This window comes from Lissotriton vulgaris, chromosome 2_1 (genome assembly GCF_964263255.1).
Source record: "Lissotriton vulgaris chromosome 2_1, aLisVul1.2, whole genome shotgun sequence".
NCBI classification, from domain to species: Eukaryota; Metazoa; Chordata; class Amphibia; order Caudata; family Salamandridae; genus Lissotriton; species Lissotriton vulgaris.
The window spans coordinates 1,955,270,553-1,955,298,270 of NC_141687.1; the positions used below are offsets into that span (position 1 = coordinate 1,955,270,553).

At 48.0% G+C, this 27,718-nt stretch overlaps 1 protein-coding gene across 1 annotated transcript in view; it reads right to left on the reverse strand.

Moving 5' to 3' along the window:
• The window catches only part of KIF7 (kinesin family member 7), a 262,334-nt gene that overhangs the window by 215,124 nt on the left and 19,492 nt on the right, over nucleotides 1–27,718 (reverse strand). The window contains exon 3 of the mRNA XM_086958140.1: nucleotides 10,910–11,327. Within this exon, the coding sequence (XP_086814266.1) occupies nucleotides 10,910–11,327 (418 nt within the window). The remainder of the gene's footprint in view (nucleotides 1–10,909; nucleotides 11,328–27,718) is intronic.

Here is a 27,718-nt window from a genome sequence, read left to right on the forward strand (position 1 = left end):
CGACTCGCTAAATAGGTTTTGCAACTTGCAATTTGGAAGGGGCTTTCCCTTGCAAATAGCTAGTCTCAAAACCATGCGGTCGCAATACACTCGCAATTACCACCTACTTCAAGTAGATGGTAATGCATTTCCCCCAGGGGACCACTTCCCCTTTGCAAATGCATGCAAAATTATTTTTTTAAGGGCAGGCAGTGGTCCCAGGGACCTCTGCCTGCCCTTGGAAAATGAAACAAAAACGTTTCTTTTCTTTTTATTTAAATGCATGGTAAACTGGCTGCATTTTTTTTTAACTGCTTAATTTAAAAGCTGTCCCAGACATGGTGGCCTGCAGAGCCCAGCAGGCCACCATACCTAAGAGGGCTGGCATTCCCAATGGGCTCGGAATTTGCGAGAGTCTCATTAATATTAATGAACCTCGCAATTTGCAACCCAATTGGGAATCTCAAACAGTGTTAAACACACTGTTGTACATTTCATTTAGCGACTTGCAGTTTGCCACTCGCAATATGTCGCCAATTGTGAGGCGCTAAATAAAATGGTCGTACATCTGGCCCCAAAATCCTTACTACTTTGAGTATTTGTTTTGTGTGCACACGTGTGTATTTTTTTCGAATATCTTTTATTAATATTTGAAATTTAACTTGTACAAATTGCTTGGGGGTCCCCGACTTCCAGTGGTGACTCAATGGGGGTCCTCAGGAGTCAAAAGTTTGGGAACCACTGCACTAGACTGTACACTTGACATTTGACACTAGTGAGAATTCTTTAACGTAGACAGTCAATACCTTAGATAACTTCTTTATTTCTTGGTCCTGAAAAATCGCAAGTTAATACACGCAAGCGAGAAACATGTCGACCGATTATAGCACATACTGATTTAGGATTCGTAATTGGAAGCATTATATTCCAGCGAGTACCTTTCAGTCTTACTTTTAACTAGAGCAGGGGACCCCCAGAATAAATTCTCTCATGGTACCCCCAGCTTTATTTTAATCCACGTCTACGCTCACCAGACCCCACACCCGCACTTCATCTAAACGGCAGTTGGATAAAAGATCTCCGCCAAAGAGCCCCTCTTTGAGGGGTCACCCGTTGGGTATTGCACTGCCGACCCTACGAGGAGCAGCCCAGATGATGAAGTATGACACCAGAAAGGGTGTGTGAGGGCATCACATCCAACAAAATGGATGCCCAACTGTAGGACTTCTTGAGACCTACAACATCCGACACACTACAGTGACTCATACCTTTCTAACACTTTAGGAACAGCTCAGCATTCTTTGTTTTCACTCACGAATTGAGGGCACCCGCTGAGGCTGGACCTACCACTCATTATCAGTGGTGATTGCCCTTACCAATATATCTCTCCCTTTGTTGTAAAATATACTTGATTTGGAGATCTCATTAAAGCAAGTTCCAGTAGAACCGCAAACTTTAATGATTCTCTAATTTGTCTACGCCCTTCTCTCAGATTTACTCCTGGATCCATCGAGAACGCCTCATTACCCGACAGTACAAGGAATACTTCATCTTGATGAACTGAGGACAACAGGGAAAGACAGAAAATTCCTCGACTTTCTTGCCAAGCTCAGTCAAGCTTAACCAAAGCCTGGGCTGATAGAAAGATTAGACAGTACAGGTCGGCTTGGTCAAGATGGTTGGATTAGTGTCTGCAGAGGAATTAGATTCCAATAGGGTCAGGTGATCTCTATATCCTGAATTATAACTGAGAAGTGAATGGCAAACAGGTCAGTGAATACCCTGTGTTTGGCTATCGCTGTTCTCCTTGTGGGCGAGCACCCTGTGGTTAGGAAGCGGCTGAGTGTTATTAGTCTATTTTTACCTCCAGAACGCAGATCAGGGATGTCGAATTCCTATAGCCCAACAACCGGGACATATTTTTTGGAGTCAAGGGCAACAAGTTTTCATGTGTATTTTGTCCTTGGGACATGTAGGCCCAACACGCTACAGCACAAACCCTTTGGATGCCACTTTATAGTTACACATTATAAATCAGGGAAAGGCATTGCCTGCAGTTAAGGTAATATTTGTGTCCATGTATTAATGCTGTTCAAACTTGTACTTGTGGTTCATTAATGCAAAGCCTTTATTATTAGGTTGAACGCTAGAAGTAAAAGTCGTAAGCTCAGACTGCACTACTAACAGTGGTTCCAGCAAAAAAGCGTGTACACACGTTTTCAATGTTTAGCAATATGAGGCTTTGTATACTGCTCCCAGAATTCTCTGTCATAGTGGCAAATATTTGCAGAAGCTTGAAAGCAAGATTGATGATGTTTTGCTTTCAAAATAAAATGTTCACAAAAAAAATGCAAAAACATTTCGCTATACTATTGTAAAATGTTCGGTACCATTTTTTTGCAAATGTATTGATGTATACTAAAAATTTTCCAAAATTATTCATAATTGAAAATCAGTGTGCCCAGTTTTAATAGGAATAAAGGAAACAAAAATAAACAAGCATTGGTAAAGCCAGTAGGTCTGAAATTGTTTGTTCAGCCTTTTGGTTTTGTCACTGCAAGGTTTGTTTTGGCATGACTTTTGTTAAAGGTTATGCGTGTGGGAGCTGCGGGGCCCTCACCATTATAACAAACATTGGCAAAAGCAAAATTAGCTTTGGTCTCAAAAAGCACACATTGCTACAGTAGTTGCTTTTGAACAAAACGACTGTGTTGATGTGCTCCTTGTGAAAGAACCGAATGTGGTCATTCATAGTGAAGCAGAGAAATGGAGATAGAGAAATTTAATAAACACAAATGGTCATGTTTAACGCCAAGCCTAATTAGGGACCCAAATATTAAATAAAATCTGAAAAGTGTACCCATGTCCTTGCATTAAGTGCAGATATACTACTTTTGTGAATTCACACAAATTTACAAAAGTACGCAAAGAAATAGTACTCCTAGAAAATATTTGTGAACTGCATTTCAGCATGAGCAAATATCCAGGAGTGTTAGCTAGTTCACTTTCCCTCCAACCACTTTTTTTATCAAATCCTGGAAGAAGTTTTAGGTCTGCCATTGTCAGGAGTAAATTTCCAATCTGTCTCAGTATGGGAAAAGATTAGAAAAGAATTGGTGAAAACCCTTAAAACGTGCAAGTTAGTAGGTTTGCACAGACTCAAAAGGGCATTCCAAACCTGGAACTGTTGCTTCAGCCCCAGTATGTAGATCTGTGAAAACGTGGCAACATAAGAGAATTGCTAGTATTCAAACGCTATAATGGAAGGAGCATTGGCATAATTAATTAGGAGGCTATTTCAGTACTCACATATTATGAGACTGCTGCCATAATTTGTCGCCGCATTATATGGCACAAAAGGAACAAGTGGATTTTGTTACAGGACAAGTATATTTATGAAGCATTCTGCCCCATGGACAAGTAGATATTTTATTACATTCCACACCCCCTGGTAGATGTTCCTCCCTTTGAAATGCAAAAAGGGTTCTTAATTGTTTCCTACCTGGGCTAAGAATAAATATCTCTCCATGAAAGAACTGTCTGCCAAGCTAGCCATGCTCTTATACTTGGTCTGATGCAGGAGAGTCACAGACGTCAGAGCTCTGGATATAACAGGGAAAGTATTTACCCCAGAAGGGATTAGTTTTCACTTATCCAGGACTACAAAATACCATTCTAAGTTAGTTTCGTATCTAGCATTAAGTGATTCTCCAAAGTGGTGTTCTGAAAATGCATCAAAGCCCATGAAAGCCCATGAAAGCATGACAGATGATTTGCGCCCTTCGGGAGTGAGAATTTTCTTATTGCTATCAGAAAACCCTACAAATAAGTTTCTTACCCGAACATAGCCAAATAGATTTGTTGGGTTATGCAGGAAGCTGGCATTGAGCACAAAATATTTGGAGCACTCTCTGCAAGATGAGCAATGGCTTTAAAAGCATTTGTGTGGTGCACTGGGTTAGAGGGTATTATGAATATGGCAGACTGATCTTCATAAAAAACCTTTAAAAGGTTCCATTTTAAACTAGTCTTAGATGTAGCTACTTATCAGTCAATAAGCTTTTAGCAAGCATAATCCTAGACTTCGGTCCTGACATAGAATGTAAAACATTCTAGCTATCGTAACAGAACGTTTCAATTCTATTAAGGACTTGGAGGCGAGGATTATCTGACCAAAGAACCACATGTGAACCACACGTTGATCCCCTCTGGAAAGATGGAAAAGGGAACGTGGGAATCAGAGGGAAGCTTTCACTGTGAGTAAAACAGCTTCTCTTATAAAAGTTCAAGTGGAACATGGTAAAAATGATGTTCAGAGTTGCATTGTTGACAAAGTTGATTTCAGGAAACATACATTGTGGTATATATCTGCACTGGTGCGGGGGCCCTGAGCTCCAGGGGAGTCCCCTCCGTACAGCTCCCTGGCCATAAGTGCCCAAGTAAATCCGGAAGGGGGCCTCTCGAGGCACTTGGCTGAGGGCCCCCTCAAGTTTTGCTACGCCACTGCTGGTGATAGTCATCAGCTGAACTTCATTCTACAAAACAGGGATACTCTTCTTTTATTTTAGTTAATAATACTTCCAAACAGGAATAACTGGGACAGACTGCTCATTGCAAGAAGAAATAGGAATGGAGAGCCTGACAAATGAGTATTACGGACATCAGTACTCTGTGATAGGCTGTTTTTTAACTATAGTTCTTATGGGAAAGTTAGTTTTGTTATTGTTATATGGTTGCTGAAGAAAATAAGAGAAAAAAATATAGCATAATCCTCGCCTCAAATGAATTAATAAAATTTAAACTTTGTTAGATTAGCCGGGAAATTTTACATTCCACACAATGCTCTGCATGGATATGAGACAGCAGGAAATATGGTCATAGTGTTGGATGACCTGATGTTTCTAGTGATTGGGGACAACGAAGGAGACCATAGGCAGGATTCACATAAATGAACATATAATCAGTGTGCAAACGCACCTCCCACCCATCAAAATTATTAATACCTAAAGCTGTGCGATATCTAAAGGAAATGGAGAATCATAAAGATGTGGCTATGAACTCAGAAGCAGACTGTAGTTCAACCATGAAAGTGTTGGGCTGCATATGAACAAAAATCATATTTATGAAGAGAAAGACAAAGATAAGTGTAGCAGAAAAAGGTAACGCACCATTAAGGCAGAACAATATGGGTGAATTACATGCAAAATTAAAGCTAAGCATTGATGGCAAACATTTTACAAGTGAGGGAAAAATATAAATGACAGTATGTGGTAAAGTTCTTTCCCCAAGAATTAAGTCCCAGTTTTTCAGGAAAAACAATTCCCATGCTAGGTCTTTTCAAGAGAAATGCAGAAATCATTTGGCTAAAAGAAGGCTGTGAGGCATTCAAGTAGTTGAATTAAGATGTGTGCATGTGGTTGCGGGTAGTATTCTCACACGCATGAAAAACAGCTGTGAGGTACTCAACGCATTTGGGTGAAGAGCATTTAATGATGCGGAGGAAAGGTAATCTGAGAATAAGGTGTCAGAGCAATCAAGCGATGTTTTAGAGGAAGATGAAAAATTAAACATTATCAAAACTTAAGAATTAAGTGTGGACTTGATATAAGGGGAGAAATGTATGGTGAAAATAAAAGATTATCAAGAAGGAATTTAGATTAAAAGTTCACAAACCGAACACTATAGATTCAGTATTGGTTGCCAGGTATTGAAGCAGATGTTAGCGAATCGGTTACAGCATCATAGGGTGTTTGTCAATAGCACCAAGGTACAAAACACAAAAGTGGCATCTCTGCAACTGGTAGAGGTGCATGTGTCCACATGGGAAAAACTGGCTTTCAAATTATTGGTCTACCGGAGGAGCAAATAAGTTGTTAGTTTCCTACTGAAGTACAAGATCATGGTTCATAGTGCACGAAGGTGGAATTGTTAAGACTGTCATCAAACAGGTAGAATTATTGTTTTGTAGTAAAATAGTGGAGATATTGTTTTAGAAAGAAAGCTTACCAAAATGCATTGTAAGCGGCAATCTCAACCTATGCATGTCCATGCAAGACTGACTCCCTAAAGGAGTAGTATGGGTTGTGCATCAGTTTATAGCATTTTATGATCCTCACAGTAATGGACAGGTACAGCGTGAAACATTTTATCAAAGGGAATTTTCGATGTGTGTGTTAAATTTGTTTGAAATGGCACAGGGTGCTTTTACAAATTATTTTGCCAGACAGGAAGGCAGTTAATAGTTGTATGTTACAATTTCTACCCTCCTCATTTCGGATTACCTTTTTGGAGATCTCTAACTTTTGGTTACCTTAATTTGAAACTTGTAAATTCCTGGACAATTATGTTGCCTATATTTATATATCATACTTTTAATTTTACATGTTTATCTTTTTTACAGTTTGTTTTTATTTAGTATTACATTTAACTATTTTGTAGTAGTAACCCTACGTCTTTTTTCAGCCTTTAACTTTTTGAATAGTTATTCAATTAGAATTTGATACATACTAAATCGTATCAAATCTTGTATGGTGGGTGAGGATTTTCTAAGCTCAGCAGAGAATATATGCCGCTATACAAAATGATTCCACCTTCTCCTTCATTATAAATTACATCTTAATTGAGAAGCTAGAACTGCCAAAAGCTTCAGGGGTGTAAACTTCCTCAAAATCAGCATATATCAAGATGCATTAAGGTGCAGTTAAGCATTCCAAAGGCAATGGCCTAACAACCCAGTGACCACTCTTTGAATTAAACTTGAAGCTCTCTCACATATCCTCCAGCATTAACAATTCTACTTCCGAAAACCAGAAAAAAAAATGTAAACTCCATATATAATCAGTGTTAGACTTGCCATCTTTTGGCGTGTTTCCGCAGAGTTTTTGCTTTCCGACCTCCTGGTTTTGACTCTGTTTTTGCTGGTGTGATGATTCTGCACTCTTTCCTCACTGCTGATCAGTGGTAAAGTGCAAGTGCTCCTGTTGTAGAATCTGTTATGGATTGGTATTTCTAGGATTGGCTTATTTGATTTATCTGTCAGTCCCTAGTAAAGTGCACTGCGAGTGCCAGGGCCTATAAATCAAATATTGTTGGTGGGCTGCAGCACTGGATTGTGTCACCCACACAAACAGCCCGCAAAGTGTAACTCTGGCCTGCCAACGCAGAGCCTGTGTGCAGCCTGGGGCTGCCATGTCGACTTGACAAGTGCACAACTTGCCATTCTCTAAACCTTACCTTTTCTACATGTGAGTCGCCCCTAAGGTAGGCCCAAGGTACCCCCATGGGCAGGGTGCATTGTATGCGAAAGGTAGGACATGCCCTGGTGTGTGTGGCATGTCCTGATAGCAAATTACAGCCGCCTTTGTTTTTCACTATTGCAAGGCTACCTGTTCCCCATAGGCCAGAGTGGGCAGTTTGATTATAACATCCTATAATCCTAACTAACTTAGGGAACATGGTAAAAATTCGAGTTTAGTAAGCCTGCCTGAACTCAGAATGATAAAATACATCTTTTAGTGAAGATGGTTTTAACATTGTGTTTGAAAATACCACTTTTAGAAAGTAGGTATTTTCGGACCTAACCATCCAGCCTGCCTCTGCTAGCTTGTGTATTGTCTGTCTGGTTTGTGAGTGACAGGGGCTAGGGGAGACTCCAGGAGACAGGGCGAGTCAGCACCGGGCTGAATAGACCTATCTGCACATAGATGGGTGGGAGAAGCAGCACCTGGGTCTGAATAGGGCGGTGCCTGCCCCCCACAATGCTGGCTCCACCCCCTGTGGTGCGTCTGATGTCCCTGGCCTGCACTGTCAAAAAAAAGCAGGAGTGCTCCAAGACTGAACAGAACTGGTTTGGACTAGTTACAGGACCCTCTGCCTTCAGAGGACAAAAGAATTGCTGGTATAAATATTGGGGCCCAGATCTCAAGACTTTAGAACTCGCTGGAATCAAGGAACCTGCCAAGAAGAAGAACTGAAAGAGCTGCCAGGAGGAGTACTGCCACTTTGCTGTGTTGCTTTGTTGGGTTGGCCTGCAGCTGCCGCTTCTGCCTTGGGCAGTGAAAGGACTGGACTGAACTTTCTCTACTTGTGCCGAGTATCTCTAAGGGCCTGAAACCGAGCTGGCCTCCTGTTAAGAAGTCTCAGGGCTGCAAAGACTTCACCAACCTCTGTGTACTGCTCCTGGAACTGCTGTTTCAGTAGCTACAGAGAAGAGGGGACTGCGACCGATTCAGTCTCGGACTCAGTCACTGGCCTTGTTTCCTGAAGGCACCGCAGGCCGCACTGTCTCGCCTTGCACCGTACGACTTGGTATCACTGACGGCGTCTGCACGATCGTCACCGAGCCGCTGCCTGCACCGCATCGAGAGGCACCGCAGCCCGCTTCACTTCACTGGCCTGGTCTCACCAACACGATCGCCGCTGGCTCGACACCCTTAACGCCTCGTCCCACACAGTTATCTGGCTCGGCCAGCGCCAATTCCCACCAACCGGCTCGGTCGCTTGCATTGCAACGTGCCAGCACCGCATCGACCACCGTCTCGCCCTGCACCACACGCCTTGGTCTTACCAACTGTCTGCAAGATCATCACCGAGCCGCTCCTCGCACCACACCGAGAGGACACCGCACAGTGCACCGCTTCCACTTTGCAACTCAACTGTGACGGATGTCAAGACCGAGTCGCACCTCCGTGTGAACCTCACTAAGACAGGTACTGTTAAAGAGTCTGTTCAAGCTGTTGCTGGCCCGTACCGGCACGGTTAGCTGGCACTGCGAGACTCTGTTTTCAGCATCGCTGTAGGCTCGAACCGAGCTACCGACTCGTACGAACTGTGTTTAACGTATATTTGCAATTTAAAGACATCTTGCGAATTAACTATTTTAAAGTACTGTATTGTGGATTTTTATTGTATTTGGTCTTTTTTCAAGTATATAAAAATCTTAGATTTTTTCTAAACTGGTGTGGCTTTCTTATGTAGTGCTTACACTGTATTACTGTTGGTTATGTGCAAATGCTTTACACACTGCCTCTGAGATAAGCCTAACTGCTCGTGGCAAGCTACCAAGGGGGTGAGCAGGGGTTATTTTAGGAGTGTAGCTCACTTATCCTGACTAGGAAGAAGGGTCCGTACTTGGACAAAGGTGCAAGCCATTGCCAACTAGAGAACCCCATTCCTAACAATCAGGAACTCTCCCTAAATTTCATGATGGATACACTCGAAACGATAAAAAAAGGAAACTACCTTTTCAAGAAAATGCAGTCATTGATATTAAAGTAGGACTCTTATTATTTTGCACTAGGTAACTAACTCATCCACTACTGCCTCCACCATTCCCCAACGATACGAAGTCTTCCCTAGAGCTGAAATAAAAAATATCATATATACATCAGAAGCAAAAGTATTGCTCACTGTCTTCTCTGTATTAGAGCCTTGGATAAACTTGCCAAATTACTCCTAAGTAGAGGAAAGGTTAGATAAGAGCCAACAGATGCTCCAAACCAACCTCAATCATATAATGTATTGACTTTATTGTGCATAAAATATTAGTCTAGACAATGCTTTTTCGATCAAAGACAGAAGGGGAGTATCCACGATTTGACTGCAGTCTTTGATACTATAAAAAAAAAAGCTTTTGAAAGTACAGGGCCAGCACTGCAGTACAGCCGCTATATCTGCCAGACTGTTGTAGTTCATCCGCCCTTTCCAGGCAAATACTTGACAGCAATTTAGGTTACACCAAGGAAAGCAAGACAAGGGTAGGTGCTTGATCGAGGTAACCACTCTAGCCACACCCGTCACTTATATAATCTGGGAATGGTTACTCTGTGAATGGTGGCTGAAAATAGAAGATAGAGCTGTTCCTGCCTAGCAGAAATTACTGGCAGGCAACCCATGCCATTGCTCTTTCCCTGGACCTTGTGTATTGCAGACTTGAACTCCGACGCTCAGTTTTTAGGTCGAGCCTGGGCAGCGCATGCACTGCTCTGCGTGGCATGCTGTATTGAGGTAGCTCTGACTACATTTTTTATTGGCTTGTGTCATTGTCCAATGTAAACTGTGGCTGTTCATTGGTCAAAAGGCTTAGTAACCCTCTTAGTACCGCCTTGTCTAATTTTGTAACCTCCCATGCCAACACCCCCTGTTAAGTGTGTTGTTGCTTGGTAGACTCTATTTACAGCCTCCAAGAACTATTTTCTCAAATAGCTGCAGGAAGGACACGCTCTCTCTCTCCTAAGGCTTTAAAAAAAAAAAAAAATATTCACGCTTTTGCAAAGCAATAGATCTCGCATTTGTGGGAGTTTAAGCTATTGGCATTGTGAATGACAATGCCTTTTTATCTGTTTTAAAAACAACACAAAGGCATTGTCATTTACAATGCTAATAGCTCAAACTCTCATAAATGCGAGACCTATTGCATTGCAAATGCTTGTTAATGTTTAGGAGTAAGTGTTCCTTTTTAATGCTTTACACCCATGCTTGGCTCTATGCAACAATTATTAAACTGATCTGAATCAAAGGTATTCAGCAAAACCTCACCTAAAAAACCAATACTAGCAATGAAAAATGATATATATTTTTAAGAAAGGAGAATTTGTTTCAATGACCCTCAAACGCACAGATGTTCGCAAGCTGGCACACTTTTCATGCATTTCAGTCACCGTCATGGCTGCAGTAACATTTTTTGAAATAAGCAGAAACTTTTCCATGCAATTCTGAAGAATTAATAGTAAACTGCTGCACATAATGCATTTCTGCAATGTATACAGTACAAGTTACCATTAAAGACTGAAAACATTCAGTATTAATAGGTTAATATTTAGGTGAATAAAAACTGTGAAGCACAAAAATGAAAGGCGAGATTGCAAAACACTACCAAGCGAGGAGCTAAATTACTAGAAGAGGTACGCTCTGCTCCTAGCTCAACTCCTACCTTGTGATTTTTGAATCCCTGTATGGTATGTGGCTGCTTTTTCTTTTGGAATCCCCCAAGGCACTTATAACATTGCCCAGAGCCAGAAGACCTGAGTTTATCTGGATGCTTTCCTTCAGTCGTTCTCCTGTGTTCCCAGTTTTCACAATGCGCTCTGACCCTGCCAAGTCCACAAAATGAAATTTGGATGTCAGCACCTGCCCTGAATCCAGCATGGGTCCATGTTCTCCAAGCGTAAGTTGGGCAGTGCGACAGGTTGCCCTTCTTTGCTCCATGGTGACAGTGAAGATAGTGTGGGAGCGGCTGGACTTTGCATTGATCCGAGTAGCTCCAGTATGTTTTGCTGTGTTACCCATTTCCAACAGACTTAACACCTCGTCCAGCCCCTCCACTTCAATTTCTTTAACTCCACACAAGACTGAAAGAAAAAAAAAAGTCAGCAGGATTGTAATGTATACATTAGCTCTATATTAAATCTATAAAGCTGTTGAATGTGGCTACTTTGTAGATTACATCAAAAATTAAACTAGCCAGGCTAACAACAAGAGAACCAATTTTTTAAACCTCCCATTTGAAGCACGATGTTACCTTTACTCAGCATAACGCTAAACAGTATAGAATATTTACCACTCGTGGTTCCATTATATTAGCAGTCTGTCAATCGATGATATCTGTTAACTTACATTAAGTCCACAGTTAAGGAAAACGTGGACAATAGCTAGCCTGTCTTTAATAATTTACATTTGAGAAATATTCAAGATTATATGCCTTACTGGTACAATATCAGTCAAATATAATTATGCTGGTTAAGTAGATTTTTACTTTTATTTATATGCAGTTTAATATGACGTAGACTCAATACTTCGCGAGGTAGAACACTTCACAAATCATCCAAATGAATCAATTTTATATAAAAATGGATTCATCTGGAGCATATGGTTGAGACCAAAAATACAGTCCATTAACAATTTACTTAAGGGAACAAATGTTATGGAAAATATTTGATTAATATGGTTTAAAATAAGGCATTGTTAAAGATAAAAAGTCTGAAGTTGGGACTAGTAGATATATTAGGTTTTGGAATCACCAGCAATTAATTAAAACTGTACAGACAGGAGGAAAACCAAAAAATAGACGCACTTACAGGAGAACTGCTCTTAGTAAAAACTTTATGTGGTACTTTTCAGAACATATCATATGTTGATGTCGTCAGGACAGCTAGGTGCTAGCTGTTTTAGATGAGCAGGGGGAATATATACATGGGATTACACAGGTGCCAGATCGGTTCCACAGCTATTACATTGACTTGTACACATCGCTCATGCAGATATTCCCAGACCTGTGGTATAGTGCACCCTGCCTTAGGGCTGTAAGGCTTGCTGGAGGGGAGACTTACGTATCCCTTAGGCGGTGCTAGTTGGCATGGCACACAGTCAGTGTGCCATGTCGAATTTGTCGTTTTGTCTGCAACAGGGGATGCATGCTACAGTGGCAGTCTGCACGGCCTAGGTGAGGAGTCCCTAGGGGACCTTATTCAGCCCCAATGCAATAGGTACCAAGGAACCATTTGCTAGGGATTTCATAAAGGCCTGAAGGGCCAATTGTGGAACAGTTTTAGGGAAAGAACACACACGGTTACTGGGAACCTGGAAAGCAGGGACCCAGTACTCTACAATCAAAGTTGCATCAAAAGCCAAGCAAAAGGTGTGTGTGTGTGGAGGGAGGGGTGGGGGGTACTGCAACAGAACCCCATTTTCTCACATTTAATTTGGCAGCCATTCCGAATAAATTGGGACAAGTCCCTCATATTTCCGCTTACTACCGCTACAACACCCATACCAACCGAGTTACCGCTCACGTGGACTACTGATCTGGTCAGCTACTTGGGCATTCAGGCCTACACGGACCCGGAGGTAGTGATATGCGAAAACTATGGAAGGGCCGTACATTGTCTCACAGAGGTGGTGGATCACTGGATTCATCTTCCACTCTCTCTCTGCGGTCACATAGCCATCATGAAGATGGTTGCACTTCCCCCGCTTTTTGTTCCTGTTTGCGAACATTCCGATACTATTACAGGTGCGATGTTTCAGACTCTGCACTCCTTGATGGTGCGCCTGAAGTCGGCCAGTAAACAAGCTTGTGTACTATGGGATACACTTTGCCTTCTGCGGCGGGTGGCCTTAATGTGCCTGACTTTGAGGCATACTACAGGACGGCGCAATTCATATGTGCCCATTATTTTCGGCACGGGCCCCGGATTGGCAGCATCTTTGGTAGGAGCTTGATAGGGCATCCCATTTGTCACTCCCCATTTTCTTAATTAGCAAGCCAGTGCGCTGCTTTCACATAATAGATCCGGTGGGCACGACTCAGTACCTCCTGAATAAATTGGCAGATATGCAGCAGGCGACCTTGCTTTACTCCCCTCGACTTCCCCTGGAATGGTGCAGGTGGTTTCTGCTAGGACAGGAGCAAGTGCTATTTACGGCACTGAGTGGACTTGGGATACAGAATGTGGGTAACTTTTTCGAGGACAGGGTGCTTTGCTGCGGACCTTGCTTGATGGTAATTTGGCTGAGCTGTCAGAGGTACCCGCTCTTACCCATCTATTACAGTTGACGACGCCAGAGCAAGCAATATCAGCGTTATATGCTTTATCGCAGTAGGTCAGGCAGCCTTGTATTCCTAAAGCTTACAGTGACAGTCAGGAAGACCTGGGCATAGATATCACTGAAAAGCAAAGAATGTACTGCTGGTCTATAGTCCGCACTATTTCAGTGATCTGTTCGACATCGACTTGCGCATTTAAAATATCTTAAATCGGGTAGATAGTACCCCAACCAGATTATTCCGATATGGTCTTAAAGACTACTCTTGCTGCCATGGTTGTGGCAATAAAGACTATTTACACACATAGCATAGTACTGCTCTGGTGTGCAGTATTTTTGGCTTATGGTGTTCAAGGTATTGGGAGAGATCACGGAGGATGCTTTGGCCTGCACTCCGCTTGTGGCCCTTTTTTTTTAATGTTTCAAAAACCTTTATTAAAGAATATAGACTCATCGGGTACAATACACCGTGCAGCACCATCACATGTAGCAATAAAATACATTTTTGTTTATGTTTTTTTTATTTAAATAAATGGCATTGTCATTTCCAATGCCACTAGCTTTATCTCTCGCAAATGGCACACACAAACACCCACAGAGCCCCCCCCCACACACACACACAGCCCCCCCACACACACCCACAGAGCCCCCCACACACACCCACAGAGCCCTCACACACAATGCGAGCCCCCCCACACACCCAAACAGAGCCCTCCACACACCCACACAGAGCCCCCCCACACACCCACAGAGAGCCCCCCCCACACACCCACACAGAGCCCCCCCCACACACTCACACAGAGCCTCCCACACACACTCACACAGAGCCCTCCACAATAGAGGCAGCAGGCCGAGTATTGGGCAAAACCTAAAGTTAGTATAATTTGCTGGGGAAAAAAAAAGCGCACACCTCAAGCAGAATTGAAACTCACAAAGTCAAAATGTACTGTAGAAAAAGTAGCAGGCTAGATTCAAAGCTGCAGGGAGCGGGGAAGCAAACACAAGGCGGAATGTGTGTTTCACAAGACTGCTTCTGAAGGTGTGATGACAGCCCAGAGTCAGCAGGGAAAACCAGACGTCATGGAGGCCGCAGATTCCTGCAGCCGACGAGTTCAAGCCATTCCGGAGGGCGTGAGCAATCCTGTGACAGGAGTCACCGAACAAAGGCAAACAAAGGCCAACAAAGGCAGGCGCGGAGAGGAGAGCGACCATCTGACACACTGCACAGTGGAAGCGACCGAGCGAGTTCACGGCTCAACCAACCAAAGCACCACTGTGCTCAACAGCAACCAAACGCTTTGAAAAGGGTTAAAGCGAGCAGCCAGGCAGTAATGTGTTTGTATGGCAGCAGCAGGCATTGGGAAGACGCCCACCGAGCCGAGTTCAAAGTGAAACTAAAACCGCAGTACGGAGTGGAACAAACTGCGAGGCAAATAAGCCAGAGGAAATACATTTTAAAAAAAAAGCATGGCGCCGCCCATTACTTTCTTTTTAACCTCGATTGCCAGGCATTGCTCGAAGACACCTACATAGAACTTTGTTAGACCCAGTTTGGCAGCGCAGCCGCAGCATTTGACTGTGCAGACGCTGGACATGAAACCGGCCCTTGGCCTCGTCGTCTCGGGCCTTCGGGGCTCCCCCCTCCGTCACCGGGTCCACCTGGAAGCGGCTCTGACTGGGCGTGGGTCTGAGGGGCTGGTTGGGCCCGTCGCCGGCGCCTACGGCCAAGAAAGCGGCTGCGAAAAGGAAGGACCGCAAAAGCCTGTCGGCGCAGGGCGCCTCCCCCTGCTCTGCCTGCAGCCCTCCTTCCTTTCTGCCGCCGCCCCTCCTCGGTCGGAGCTCGGCAGCGGGAGGGGGGGCGAGAACGGGCTCACAGACAGGGGGAGAGAGAGGACAGCTGGAGGGGGACGGTCGGGAACGGGCACACGGACAGAGGGTGGGTGCGGGGGAAGACAGGACAGCAAGCACCACTCACCAAGGACGGTGCAGCAGGGCTCTCCCGCCTCTGATGCCGCCGGGCTCCCTCAGCTCACAGGAGCCCGGCAGAGCGCCCGCCATGGTTGTTCTCCTGTAAAGGAAGGACCGCGAAAGCCTGTCGGCGCAGGGCGCCTCCCCCTGCTCTGCCTGCAGCCCTCCTTCCTTTCTGCCGCCGCCCCTCCTCGGTCGGAGCTCGGCAGCAGAAGGGGGGGGGGGGGCGAGAACGGGCTCACGGGGGAGAGAGAGGACAGCTGGAAAAAAAGAGTGATTAACATTGAACGTAAAAAAAAAAATATATACATTCAAAACTAACTAAAACGTGTCGCACTTACCTGAATAAGTGAGCAGCGCGTCACAAGCAGGAAGGCAGGTGCCGGCAATGCCGGAACAGACTCGGGGGCGTTCCCGAGAACTGGCTTTCGGCTGACGTAGCCAAAAGCCAAAAATTCTCGGGAACGCCCCCGAATCTGGTCCGAGATTGACGGACAGAGCCTTCTCCCAATGGCTAGCCTCCATTTATGGAGCTAGCCAATGAGAGAGTGGGGACGGTCCAGTCCCCACACACAGAAATCATCAGGTTTTTCCTAGCGCATGCGTATTTCGTACGCATTGGCTAGGCAAAACCTAAAAAGCGTTTTTAGTGGGGAAACTGAAGCAACAGGGGCGTTGGCGGAAAGTGAAGGGGTGGGGGGCAGTCACTGACCAACACCGGCAGCCGCCGCGGACCCAGGGCCGGCGGGAAGCATGGGAGAGGAAGCGCCGCTGGGGTGGGAACGGGAGAGAAGGTAGGAGACCAGTGGGGCCCAAATGTCAACAGGGTGGGATCTGGCAGGCATTAAGTCCCAGAACTCCGACAGGAGAGTCTGGCACCAAGAGGCATCCTCCAGCCAGCTGTCAACCCTGGGAGCAGGTCGCCGACCCAAACACATAGCCACCCTGCGCCTGACGAGTACCAGTAGCACCGAAATGAGGCGACGGGAGGCATCGGGGCAGAACTTGACAAAGCCTAGGAGGCACAGGGGAGGGTCAGGTTGCAGGACAGCGCCAGTGATGTCGGAGATGGTGGAGCATACCACCAGCCAAAACTCTGAAATCTTAGGGTAGAGCCACGCCAAGTGGGCAAAGTCCGCGGCAGGGGCAGCGCAGCACAAACAGTTATCCCAGGAATTAGCCCGAGCCGATGGAGCTGTACAGGGGTGCAGTACAGCCTGTGCAAGTACTTGAAGTGGAGCAGGCGGAGCTAATCATTAGGGGACAGCTTTTTGGTTTGATTATATCTGCACCCAAGTCTACACTCCACGCCTCCCGCGCCCGATCAGACGAGATGTGGGCTGACGCTAGGGAGAAAGCATAAAGCTTGGTAACTAACTTGTGCGGCGAGGAGTAGGAATATATGAAGTCCAGAGCTGGAAGGGTAGCTGGGGGCCGGGGGAAGGTAGGGTGCAGTTTCCGGCAAGTAGCGCACAGCTGATAGAATAGCAGTGCATTTTGCAGCCCCGGGGAATCGGGACAAGAGTGGAAGGAATTTTTTTGGATAAAAATCCGCCACGGTCCTGAGGCCCGAGCGCACCGCAGGTCGGAACATGCTGGACTACTGAAGCGCGGGGAAATCGGGGTGATTCACAATTGGCATGGTGTTAACGGAGAGAAGGGAGAGGCCAGAGTGCCGGCGCAGGCAAGACCAAGCCCAACACAGCTTCTGAACGTGTCAACCTCCGCCCGGGGGACGTACCGCGGGCGCGAACAGTGCAGTTGACAGAGGCCAGGGGGAAGCCAAGTTGGTCTCAACCGCGACGTGAGGCTGATAGGGGGTGGGGTGGATCCAAAAATGCAGAAAGCTTGCCTGGGCGCATAGGGTGTAGATACGAAAGTCAGGGGCGCCCATCCGACCGGCAGACATAGGGAGAGTGAGGGGGATAGGTATATTCAAGAAGAGGTAAAGGAATTTAGGAAGAACCACCATTTTGGCAATGGCGATCCGGCCAGCCAGAGACAGCAGTAGTCGGCTCCACGAGGGGATCCTGGATTCTAACTAGTCCACCGCCTGCCCAAAGTTCGCCCTCCACAGCTCATCCAGATCCCTACTAAGCCAGATGCCCAGGTAGCGTGTGGGGCCGGATGCCCACTCAAACGGGAAGTCAGATGAGAAGGGGACAGTGGCGTCTGTCAGGGGAAACAAAACAGACTTACTCCAATTTCCCTGATGCCCGAGAGCCCACCAAAACTTATGATCTCCCGGATCAAGGGGATAAGGTTATCCTGAGGATGGCGGACATATAGGGTGACATCATCTGCGTACATGGAGACATGAAAGGGACGGAGACGAGAAACCGATGCCCCTGTGCGTTTGGTGCTGACGTAGCCTAGCGGCCAGGGGCTCCATTGCGATGGCAGAAAGCATGGGCGATAATGGACACCCCTGAAGGGTGCTGCGGGCGATGCAGATGGGATCAGAAACCTGGGCATTAATACGGAGACGCGCCGACGGATTGGTATAAAGGAGTCTGATCTTGCGCATAAAGGTGTAGCTGAAACCCATATGCGGTAGGATGTAAAAAAGGAAGGGCCACTCCAGAGTCTTGAACGCCTTAGTGGCATCAAGAAGGGTGGCCACAGCTGGCAAGGTGGGGTTATTTTGATGTAACACAGAAAAGATGGTACGAAGATTATGTGAGGTTGCCCTCCCAGGTATAAAGCTAGATTGATCGGGTAGAGCGAAGGTGGGCATTAATAGAAGGCGGGAGATGATCAATTTAGCAAAAATGTTGTTGTCTATGTTAATAAGGGAAAGGGGTGGTAGGAGTCACTTCGATCGGCAGGTTTATCAGGCTTAAGGAGCAGGGAAATCAAAGTCTCGCGCAGAGACGGCAGGAATAGACCGGTGTCAAAAGACTCATTTTACATGGCCGCCAGATGAGGCTCCAGGATATCAGCGAATTATTTGTAAAACGAGGCAGGCAGGCGGTCCAGACCCGGGGCCTTGTCACCTGGGAGGCTCTTTATGGCTGCCAATATTTCTTCCCTAGAAAAGGGCTCATCCAGAAATTTACGATGGTAATCTTCGAGCCAGACCAGGGCAATGGACTCAAAATATTGGTCAAACTCCTCCCGTGGTAAAGGAGTACCAGCCGAATAAATTTGCGAATAAAAATCGATAAAGTGGGATTTAATATCATCCGGGGAGATGGTCCTATCCAGGCCACCATCACTGAGGGCCGTAATATAGGAGCCTGCGCATGGTGGGCATAGAAGGTTAGCGAGGGTACGTCCCGGGCGATCTCTCTCATCGAAGCGGCATGCCTGACCCTCTCTGCAAAGAAAAGACAATTCAGGGCCGGCCTCATCCAATGTGCTTTTGACGCAGGAGCGCAAGCGTTTCAGGGTCGGGGCACGCTGCCTGGGCGGCATCCAGATCCCCGATTTCCCCCTCAAGCCTTGCCAGTGTGGAGCGGATAGCACGGAGGATGCCCGTCTGTCTGGAAATACACTCGCCTCGGATAACAACCTTGAAACCTTCCCATAGGGTACAGGCGGAGTTGACGGAAACAGCGTTGAGCTCAAAATAATTAGTAATCGCAGTGTGAATGTCCGAGCAGAACACTGTGTCCAGAAGGGCGTTGGGATTGGGAGGAAGATGCCAGGTAAAGGCACGCCGCTGGGAGAGAGGAGGCCTAAGACGATCTGGACCGGCACGTGATCGGAGAAGGTGCGAGCCATATGCTCCGCATCAGGAAGCCAGGACAAGACATCCGGCGAAGTCAGCCAGAGATCGATTCGTGACCAGCAGCCTCTCGCACCAGTCACGCAGGTGCACTCACGGGCGTCAGGTCGGAGATGGCACAAAGAGTCACAAAGTGCGTTATCGGTTATAATAGACGTGAGAGCTGAAACTGCACGGGGGTGAGATGAGTAGTGCCAGAGCGATCCAAGGTCGCCGAGAGAGCCACATTAAAATCGTAACCCCAAACCACTGCCGTGGGACCGCAGGAGGAGATGATATGCCAAACATGATTAAAAAAGTCCGGGTCATCAGAGTTGGGGCCGTATACTGCGGCGATCGTGACGGGCTGGGCTAGGAGAAGACCGTGGAGGACTACATACCTACCCTCTGGATCAAGAAAAACCCGGAGGTCTGCCAAGGAAGGCCACGGTGCAGCAAAATGGAAACTCCCCTGGCATAGGACCAATATATGGAAGAGTGGGATTCCCCCCAGTAGCGGGATTGGAGTCTGGAGACGGAACTTGGCAGCAAGTGCATCTCTTGTAAGAGACATATCTACTTTGTGGTGCTGTAGGTGTGAATGGATCAGGCGAGACTTGCGGAAATCGTTCAGGCCACAAACGTTCCAAGCCCAGCAGACAATGTCAGCCATAGGTGGGCAGGGCGGGGTGAAGCACTAAGCGGAGCAGACAGCGGGGAGCTCAGAACAGCAAAACGCTCGAATGGAGCAGGGGAGACCACCGATTACGAGGTAGAGCAGGTGTGGGGAATAGCACAGGTGAGTAAAAACCACAGCACCCAATGGGTTGCAGCTTTCTGGGCAGCACGGGAAGAGCGCGTGGGCATCAAGCCCAGAGGGAGACACGCTCATACCAACCTCGAGTGCGCCTCAAATGCCAGAACGCAGGCGGGCGCAACCTGAAAGGGGAGAAAGAGACCAATGGAGCGTCTTGTGCAACTGTAAGACGTGTCGGGTAAGTACAATCCAAACAAATTAAAGGACAGTGTGCTGTGCAGGAGTCCAAGCAAGGCAGATTACGGTCTTAGGTAGAATTGCGACGGTGCTGTTCTGGGAACACAATGCAGTGTCAAAAACCGAACAAGGAGGAACCAACAATTCCGACCACCACCAACCCCGAACACCCCCACAAACCAAAACAGCAAGAAACCCAACCACCTCGCACCCACACCAACCCCACAAACAGGCTGAGAATACCACCCACTCCAACCAGGGGACCCACAACTGGGAGGGGGCAACACAAAGTGAACAATGGGAGTCATCCCGTTGGGGGCATGGCAGGACTCGGCGAACACCCCTGCAAAGGAGCAGGGTGGCCAACCTTGGTGAAATTGTGGCATCAAAGACAGACAAAAAAAAAAATATTGTCCGTACAATTAGTCATTGTCACTTAGGCGGTCGGCAGCTTTGTTAGGAGTGTAAGATCTGGATTCTTTTTCAAGTCTCTTAGCAAAAGCAGCGGCCACCCTCGGATCAGGAAAGATAAGTGTCTTGCAACCCTGTCGGATCCTTAACTTCGCCGGGTAGGCCAGAGAGTATGAAACCTCAGGCTTCTAGAGCATGCGCTTGGCTGGCAAAAACTCTCTCCTGGCGGCTTGAACAGTCAGGGTGTAGTCCGGATAGAAAGAAAGGGTTTTACCCTGGTGTGTGATGGTGCCCTTACCGTGTGCCGCCCGGAGAAAGGCATTGCGATCTCGGAAGTTCAGAATATTCGCCAGTATGGGGCAAGGTGGCAGACCAGGACGCGGGCCAAGGGAACGATGAGGACGCTCCATGACGAAGAATAGCTCCTTAATTAGTTGCTCGACAAAGTCTTCCATCTTGGAGATGTTGGTGGACTCAAGAAGACCTGTGATGCGAAGGTTACTCCGGCAGGAGTGGGCCTCCAAATCCTCATTCTTCTCCTGAGTTACGGCCAAGATCTTATCCATCTGAAGTAGCTTCTGCCTGTCCTGGGTAGCCGCATCCTCAGTGTTAGACCTCCTGGATTCCACATGGAGAAGTCTGTTGTCGTGGGAATCAACACAAGCCTTCACGGAGTCGAGGCGAGCAGATAGTTGATCAAGCTGGAAAGCAATGCCGGGGACGGTCGACTTTAACCTCAAGCATTATCGCCTTACGGTCGTCATCTCAGCTCGAAGGGTGGGGTGGGGGGGAGGGGGGAAGGGGGTTGGGGCGATCCGTCATCACAGTGGAGTCGGCTCCGTCCGAGCCCGCGCCGTCCTGGCGTGAGGATCTCCCGAGTTCAAAGGCAATCTTGGGCTGCTTTGGGTCTAATTTCCCCATAGCGATGCACAGTACTGGTGGGCACCAAAACACGCAGGGTGGAAGAGGAGCTGGCGTTGCAGGGAAATTAACTAGCAATTAGCGGCCAGTAGCATAGAGTCCAGCGGGGAGCACAATCCAGTAAACCAGAGGGAGAAAGCCCCAGCAGGCCTCTGGACGCGTCCCCCACAACACAGCGCGGAGCGCAGTTGACAGCAAGAGATGAATGAAAGGAGCCTTGAGAACAGTCCTTTGCCCAGCCGCCACCAGCAGGGGAGGAGAAGGAGAAGACTGGAGCAGTACACGATGGGGGGCACCCCCAGGACAGAGCAGCAAACAGGAGGCACCAGGGCCAGGGCAGACAACACAAACCAGGACACTCTGCTGGGCGAGAAGGAACAGCGCTCAGTCCCAGGGAGCAGCTGAGGAGCATGTGGGACACTGTGGGGGCGTGGCGCCCAGGTTACAGACTGGAGGAGGGCACATGGCCGGTCTCAGACAGCTGCAGTAGGGGGGCCCAGGGATAATCCAGTGGGCAGTGTGGCGAAGACCAAGGCACCCAGTAGGACTCAAACAGGAGCGGATGTAGAGGGGCCCAGCAGCCACCCGCCAGGCCCAGTAGCGTCTGGAAGTCTGCCCGCGAGGGAGCCAGCAGCCAGTGAGGATCGCCCAGAGGAGAGGGCCCACACAGTGTAGAGGCAGAGCGCCGGGGCACAACCAGACTAGCCAGGCGAGTCATGGGGCAGGGAAATTCGCATTAGGTCCGAGCCCAAGAGAAGCGCAGGACGGGGAGCCTTAGCAGCCCACCCGCCGCACACCCAGAAGCTGGAGGCCAGAAGTCACAGGTGGGCCACAGCGCGGCGTGGATGAAGAAGCGCCCAGGGCGGCACGGCCGCAACGACAGACGGCCCCCACAGCACCGAGCAGGGTTCTGTGGCCGGCACACACCGAGGGGGAAGCACCAGCAGGAGGACCGAGGGGGTACGCCGCTCCCACAGCCCAGCCAACACCACACCTAGACATGGCCGGGGAGTAACGCTAGGCCCTAGCCAGGCTGCGGCGCCACCAGACCAGGCCGGACAACGAACAGCCCCCACCCCCGCCGGCGTACCCCCCGACCGATAGCGCAACTCACCGCACTTAGCAGCGACTGGTACTTAGCGTCAGCTCCACCTCAGGAGGGCCCTGCAGGCAACAATAGCTCCGTTGGGGGCGGCCCCCCGTTGCGGTAGCCCAGCGCCAGCCACGAGGCAGGAATCTCAGCCGGAGGCACGTAGCAGCACCAGAGTGGGACAGGCAGGTGCGCTGTGCTCCCCCGAGTCAGGAAACGTAGGAGTAGTGCGGGTAAAGTAGCAATGCCAGCAGGATTATGTCAAATAGAAGAGCTTGGCCGGCAGAGCCCACTTAGAGTGCGGCCATCTTGCAGTTGGCCAAGCCACGCCCCTGTGTCACGAAGGTGATGTTCCGCAAGCTTACCAGAAACTTGCAGCTCTGGGTCTCTAATTGGCATGGCGTGGAGTTGCAATGCGCTAGATGAAGGTACCAATAGTGACAGAATGGCATACTGAATGGCATACTGCAACACACAAACTGATGCTTATCATGATCTTATGCAGACCGGCTGTCGTCCGAGAGATATATGGGACCCATACCAGGAGTATTTGACTCACATGCAACATGAAACAGAGGGGGGGGGGGGGGGGGGGGGGGGGGGATGAGTGAACTGGGGAATGTTGCGGGAGTGTCCCTCAACAGTGGAAATAAAAGTTTCCTCTTGGATGTGGTGGGCCAGACCGTGCTGGGCTGAGTGGCAGTGGCTGTTTGCCCCTATATTCCTGCATTGAATGCCCTTGCAAGCCTGATTATTACTAGAAGACTCTCACCGGAGTTTAAGTCTAATGTAGGTTCACTGGTAACTACTGCTGTCGCCATTCCATGTTCTTATTTTTTGCATATTCACTGCCGCTATTCAACTCTGTATTTCAATTATGCCTACAATACATTTGTAATCTTAGTGTGCCTGTCTTCTGCATCTAGTCTGTGCCGAAATTCAACTTACTTTGATGCCAAACTGTTAATTTTCTCAAAATGTAAATAAAGTTTAAAATATAAAAATACAGACCTAAAAGCTGATGCAATTGAGCCGCAAGCATTTGGTGAACCACCCAAAAAGGGCTGCTCATGGTTTTTTCCCCTTTTTTAAGGAAGGGATTTCGGGCAGTAGGGTATTGAAGCTCTGAAACTATCTTTGTCCACCCTCTCTGGTAATGTATGGCAGGGTTGGACTGGGAACCAAAAGCCGCTAAGGGAAAATATGTTCAAACCAGGCCTGCGTTGCTCGCTCTTATTTTCCTGCTTCTTGTCTATGCCTTCAAAATTGGTACCTGTCTTATTCCAACAAGAGTGAACACATAACAGATGGAGCAGGAGTAGCAGAAGAGTTCACCACATATTATACATGAAACTATTCCCCCTCTAGATGCGTGACCTCGGAAGACTGTTGCGAATTTCTAAGAGATATTCCACTCCCAGCGCTAACAACTGAAGACAGGACCCTCCTTTAAGGGAATTTGACTCAAGAGGAAATAAAGGCAATTCGAGACTTGAAAACAAGCAAGGCGCTAGGACCTAATGGCCTGTCTATTTGGGATCCGACCAAGCAGGCAGAGACAGCGCCGGAACGGCAACGGCATAGCCCCGTACCTACCCACCACTCCAGCACCAGTCTGCCGAGCGCAGTGAGGGGAACGGCCAGCCAAAACTCCATTTCCCAGGTGCCCTAGTGGCAGAGGCGCACCTGGGACGTCATAGCCAGCACCCGGAGGCGCAAACAAAGAGCGGAGCGCCGAGCGCTCTATGGGGGCGTCTATTTGCGATCAGACCAAGCAGGCAGAGACAGCGCCGTGACGGCATCAGCATAGCCCCGTACCTGCCAACCACTCCAGCACCATTCCGCCGAGCGCCGTGAGGGGAACAGCCAGCAGAAACTCCATTACCCAGGTGCCCCAGTGGCAGAGGCGCACCTGGGACGTCATAGCCAGCACCCGGAGGCGCAAACAAAGAGCGGAGCGCCGAGCGCTCTGTGGGGGTGTCTATTTGGGATCCGACCAAGCAGGCAGAGACAGCGCTGTGACGGCAACGGCATAGCCCCGTACCTGCCCACCACTCCAGCACCAGTCCGCCGAGCGGCGTGAGGGGAACGGCCAGCGGAAACTCCATTTCCCAGGTGCCCCAGTGGCAGAGGCGCACCTGGGACGTCATAGCCAGCACCCGGCGGCGCAAACAAAGAGCGGAACGCCTCCCGTCCCGCGGGACGCGCACGGGCGACGCCGGGCTGAGCCCGGGCAGAGGGCGGGCCATCTGCGGCCATTGGAGGCCGGGACGGGACACCCCCCCTTGGCACACAAAGGTAAAGACAATCTGCGTTCAGTTCCATACAAGTCCCTTCTAAGTGCAACCACAGCGCGACATTTGAATCAATTCCTGGTGGTTGTTGTTTGTTTTAACTCACACAAGACAGTTAAGTCATGACCTGCAAGGGTGCCATTAGAAACTTTCCTTCCCAGAGTGACGTGCGCAAGGGAACGATGGACAACTACTTAAAGAGGGTGACCTCTCCCACTACCAGTGACCCAGAGGGAATAGAACGACACATGGACATGGGTAGTTCCTCCAGTACATGTTCTTCCTCCCAGACAGCCAAGGCAGCCCTAGATTCATCACTCCTGGAGGAGTTAAACAATCTATGTAAATCCAAGTACGCCCCTGTTGATTCAGGAAGTATGCAAACTAGCGCTCCCACCTGCCCTTTAGCAACCACTAGTCCCCAGTTCACAAGATCATCCCAACTAACTGAAAGCTTGCAGGGTACTCCCCTTCTAGCACGGGCAAAAGTAAATTCGCAACCTACACTGTCCCCTCAGGTCTTTTCTGCAAAAAGGAAGAGAGACGGGGTTAAACAAATGGGGAAACATGCAAAAGGTACAAAAACCGAATCCAAGTCCCCCACTTCCCAACACTGCCACCCTTAAAGCACCTATTCAGGCTACTTTATTGGCCCAGATCGAAAACATGATCAAATCAATAATATCCCCGCTGATGGAAAAAATGAATAGTTTAGGGGAAAGGCTCACGGGTGTTGAGTAAGTGATCAAGGCCAACTCGTCATATATAAAAAGCTTGGCACAACCTTTCCAATCAAAGCTTCCAGCCCCCAAAGAAGTGCCTAAAAACACTGCACTAAGTAAAATCGCCCATAACCAATCAGTAACCTCTCATATAACATCTTCAAACACCCCGAAAGCAGCTGTTGCAGCACGGAGTTCTTACCCTAGAGCACGGCCGATCAAAGATTCTAGATCACAAAAGGGGACAGCAGCCAATTATGGAAATATTGTACATAAAACCAACCATTTACACTTGCCACCGGAGGCCGCTCCCTTTGTGTGTGTCCTCTCGGGAGAACCGGAACTCACAAAGGGGAAAACGAAAGAGAACAGGTCCTTAGGAACAAGGTTGTCTTCTGGTTAACGAAAAATAGACCTCTCCCTCCCTACATCGATGGAAGTATACTGAGTATTAGAAGGGTGGGCTGGCTAGGACCTCTTTCAAAAGAAATAGCTGGTGACTTTGTACTTGTTAAATTTAGAAATCAATACGTAGTCCCACATCTCCAATCACGGCACCCACAAATAGGAGATGGCCCTATATCTATCTGGGGCCTACGTGATTTCTACCCTAGAACGTCATACGTTCCATCACCAAGTCAAAGACCTGAGAGCAATCGTCTGACGGGCAGAAGTGCCCTCGTACCAAGTGGTTACACCATCCCCACTTCTAATCATTTTCACTTACTCTCGGGTTTAACCCGGACGGATTAAATTGTATAGACACTGATATTACTCATATGTAAATTCTAACCTGTAATGAACTATATATATTCTTCTTGTTTTTATATTATGTCAATCAATTAGCTTGAATGTTTTGCACAGTTTGTGATCAGGGAACTGGGTTTGTATTTGAAATCTTGAAAATGTATTTTGATGTGAATGTAACATTATTTTTTAAGCTTTTATGGTTATATTTCTAACCGAATAAAGTATTTACTACCAGTAGGACTCTACACACTGAACTCCACAAAACTGGCCCCACACCTGCTGGGGATGTTGGAGGAAAGTAGGGAATGGGGAGTCCTCCCAAGAAACCTGAAAATAGCCACAATTACCGCTATTCACAAAGCTGGGAACCCCCCAGGACATTGTGCCTTGTATAGGCCCATATTGCTAGTAAACGTTGAGACCAAAATATTGGCAAAATTGCTGGCCTCCCGGTGGACCAAACTGATTTCCGGGCTGGTCCACCTAGACCAGTCGGGATCAATGCTGGGCAGAAACACTGCGCTTAGGAGACAGCATGGAGTACTCAGTAGGGTGCAGTTAATACAGGAAGACACGTAATCCTGATCCTAGACACCCGTATTCGAAGATTTAGTGAAACTGGGATTTGGGCAGCAGTTCCTTAGCTGGGTGCGACTTCTCTACTCTGAGCCTATTGCCCAGGTGGCGGTAAATGGAGAAACCGCAAGGGTTTAGGGACTGAGTAGAATTGGCCAAGTTTCATCGTCTGAGCCCGCTCACTAAGAAAGGAAGCAAGCAGCCCCAAGGCAAAGCCCCCAATACCTATCTCTCTAAGGCATTCAATCAGCCTGTGAGGAGACAGGGTATCAAAGGCTGCGGTGAGGTCAAGTAGAACAAGCAAGGTGGTATGCCCTGCATCCACTTGAGTATGGATGTTGTTAAAACAGCTGTCAGTGTTGTATGAGGCACACTCTTGTGGGTCCTTTCCCGGCTTGAGCATGACCACTACCTCTGCCATGGACATCGAAGGGGTAAATTTCCCAGAGGAGCTAAATGTGTTGAACAGCCGAGCCAAGAGGGGGGAAAGGTCTGATGTGAAAATGTTATAAAAGTCAACCGGGAAGCCATCCTCTCCCAGGGTTTTACCAACCGAAAGTCCCTGGAGGGCCCGCAGAACTTCATCCGGGCTAATGTCCGTGCCGAGATGGGCTGCAACTGACTACACAAGCGGGGTCGCCGGTGCTGCCTGCGCATACTCCTGGGCCACAGTAGAGTCCAGAATATTGGCCGAATAGAGAGCTTCATAGAAAGCCTCAAATTCGGACGCTATGTCACCATCCGCACGTAGAGTCTCACCCC